General features: G+C 34.0%; 2 protein-coding genes across 3 annotated transcripts in view; one reads left to right on the forward strand and one right to left on the reverse strand.

Annotated features, from left to right (window-relative positions):
- The window catches only part of LOC106872212 (E3 ubiquitin-protein ligase UHRF1), a 21,146-nt gene extending 19,491 nt beyond the window's left edge, over nucleotides 1–1,655 (reverse strand). The window contains exon 1 of the mRNA XM_014919121.2: nucleotides 1,383–1,655. Within this exon, the coding sequence (XP_014774607.1) occupies nucleotides 1,383–1,466 (84 nt within the window). The 5' untranslated portion in view covers nucleotides 1,467–1,655. The remainder of the gene's footprint in view (nucleotides 1–1,382) is intronic.
- Nucleotides 1–2,730, forward strand: part of LOC106872210 (uncharacterized) — a 14,829-nt gene that overhangs the window by 8,440 nt on the left and 3,659 nt on the right. The gene's annotated exons all lie outside the window — the stretch shown is intronic.

Genomic DNA, 2,730 nt, shown 5'->3' on the forward strand with positions numbered 1-2,730 from the left:
CTTATCAGGTGGTAGTAAAAACACAATAAAATAACATTTTAAGGTTACTTTATTAAGTCATATTTAGTTGGGTTCATTATAGAAACGATCTGCTCATTTATAGCTAGCCTGGAGCCTAATGAAAATCGTAGTTTCATCATTGAACGCTCATGATCCATTGCCGACATGGATTGGACGGTTTCACAGGATCCAGCGTTTCCTAACACTAAGCAATTTACAACGCGTACCAGGTGCTTTCTTTTTTTTTTTTTTTTTTCGTGCTACTGGCCCTAGCGAGGTTGCCATGCAACTTGAATGGTCAGCCCTGAATGGGCAATATCTCGCTTTAATTATGTGCGTGCCCACGGCGACAGAGACCGATTCCAAGAAGATTCGACCACCCAAGAGGAAAGACTCAGCAATGAAGTGGTTAGGTGACTAGTCTGGAGGAAGAGACTCCAAATATGAGGACGAGGTGACCGTGGCTCAATACGATAGTAAAGACAGATCTCTTATCAAAAACGTTCCAGCCACGACCATCTTGTAATTTTTTCTTCTTCTTCTTTAATGTATCAAAGATTACATTATCCACTGTGTTCTATAATCATAGACTTGTGATATGCATGGATTAAGCTGCTATTTTCTTAGGAAATAGATAATTCTAAGTTTGGTCGATGTTGTTTAGCTCTAGGTCAACCCCAGTCCAGTAAATCAATGATCAAGAGAATGCCAACCGTGACCCTCTCGTCTTTTCACTATCAACTGATGATTCAAGGATAGCAATATATGACGTTATTTTCTAAAATGATGGAGTGTGCTTTGAGGGTGATTTGACTACTATTTCTACCATGTAGAACAACCACTTAACTAGAGGTTCTTAGTAAAAGTATTATGCCGGCAGTAGATAAAAGTATTATGGCAATCTATTTCATTTCCGCAATACAAAAAACAGGTGGCCGTTTATTTAGTCATTTACTGTTTTCACATCTTTCCCCATAAATATTAATTTTGAATGTTTTAGCATGAAATAGAATCTGCAAGAACACGAGATGAGCGGTGAAACGTTTTCTTCTTTTAAAAATAATTTCATAACCGAAAACTTTTTTTTTTAATCTACATGTTTTATAAACAAGTGTAAAACAATTCGCTCTACTTTTTAGAAATGACACTTGTTAGGAGGTTGTTTTTTTTTTAAATATTGAATGTCTAAAAAAATTACGATGAAAAAGTTCTCTATCTTTTTAAGACATGAAATATTTCTGCTTTTGAGAAAGATAAAAACTAAAACTTCCGTGGAAAAGCACGTGTGTTACCGGCTTAGCCGGTTTAACCCTGCTTAACCGACAATTTAAGAAGAGGAGACAAAGAAAAGAATAACTTAATATGGACGAAAAACAACTTACAGAATGACGGATTCCCAGCTCAGCCAAAACCCTCCGATTGTCGGCGAGATTTTTCAGACGAAGTTTTTCGTATTCACTGCACATTTTTCTTTTTTAGAAAAGAGACTAAAACCGATTCAATCTTTAACAGAAAAATATATCAGAGGAATCTGATGAATTTCAATTAAAAGTGTCTTCTTTTCGACTCCGTCAGAGAATTGTGTGGCTGTAAATACAGATACACGTTCTGTGTGGGTTCCAGTCTCCCGCGAAATTTATGTCACGTGCTGCCATATCGGAATGTTGATTGGTAGTTTGTATTATCTAGGCGTAACGGCGGGAAAACAACTGCTTCTATAACTCCACCTATATTTAAATGTCACAGTGACAATTTTGAAATTGCTTCAGTTTGAAATGATTACAGATATTCTTTCCTATAAATCACTGAATTAGATCGATTCTCAATATATTTTTTCGTTTACTCTCTATTTCCTATTTACTTGTAAGCATCTGTTTTATTAGTGCGCGACTATATCAGTTTGGAGAGAATATGCATGAGATCTTGTTGAAACCGTACGTTTTTAACCTGGACACCTGGAATAAAACGAAATCGTCGCAAATAAAATATTGACAAAATGAAGTTAGAAGAATAAATTTAAAACATAAAATAAATTCTTATTTATCGGCAGATTTCGATTCCAGTTGTAGATCTTTGTATAGACATAAAGCATTTGTACAGCTTTAGTCTTTTTGGCCGCTCGTCTTGTAAAATTGTACAATTAATTCTACAGAAGAAATCTGTAATTGTCTCAGATATTACACATTATTTGTTGGTTGAAAATAAATCAGTAAAATATATTACTAATATTTATATTTAAAAGAAAAGGTGACGTTTACATATCCGAAAGTAGCGTCATGTCATTTTTGTTAAGTATTTCCGGAAGTTTTTTTTTATATTTAAGCCAAGCTATTTTGTTTTTGTTGCTTTATCGCTTAATTTCCTTTCAATGTTGTTCAGTATGTGACATAACTTTGTGTTTTTGTATGAGAAATCAAACAATTTGAAAACAGATGACTTCAACAAGATGAGCGAACACACACACCATCATCATCATCATCATTTGAAATGCTTTTACGGTGACATGTTTCTAGTGCTGTTTGAAATGTCAAGCCTAGCGTCGTCTACCAACCACTCAGTTGCTAATGAACCTACTCCACCTCTGATAATACACACACACATATAAGCACCTTCTATATATATATATATATATATATATATATATATATTTGTATGTGCGTGCGTGTGTATATATATATATATGTGTGTATATATATATATATATATATATGTGTGTATATATATGTATAT

The sequence above is a fragment of the Octopus bimaculoides genome, chromosome 6 (genome assembly GCF_001194135.2).
Source record: "Octopus bimaculoides isolate UCB-OBI-ISO-001 chromosome 6, ASM119413v2, whole genome shotgun sequence".
Lineage (NCBI taxonomy): Eukaryota > Metazoa > Mollusca > Cephalopoda > Octopoda > Octopodidae > Octopus > Octopus bimaculoides.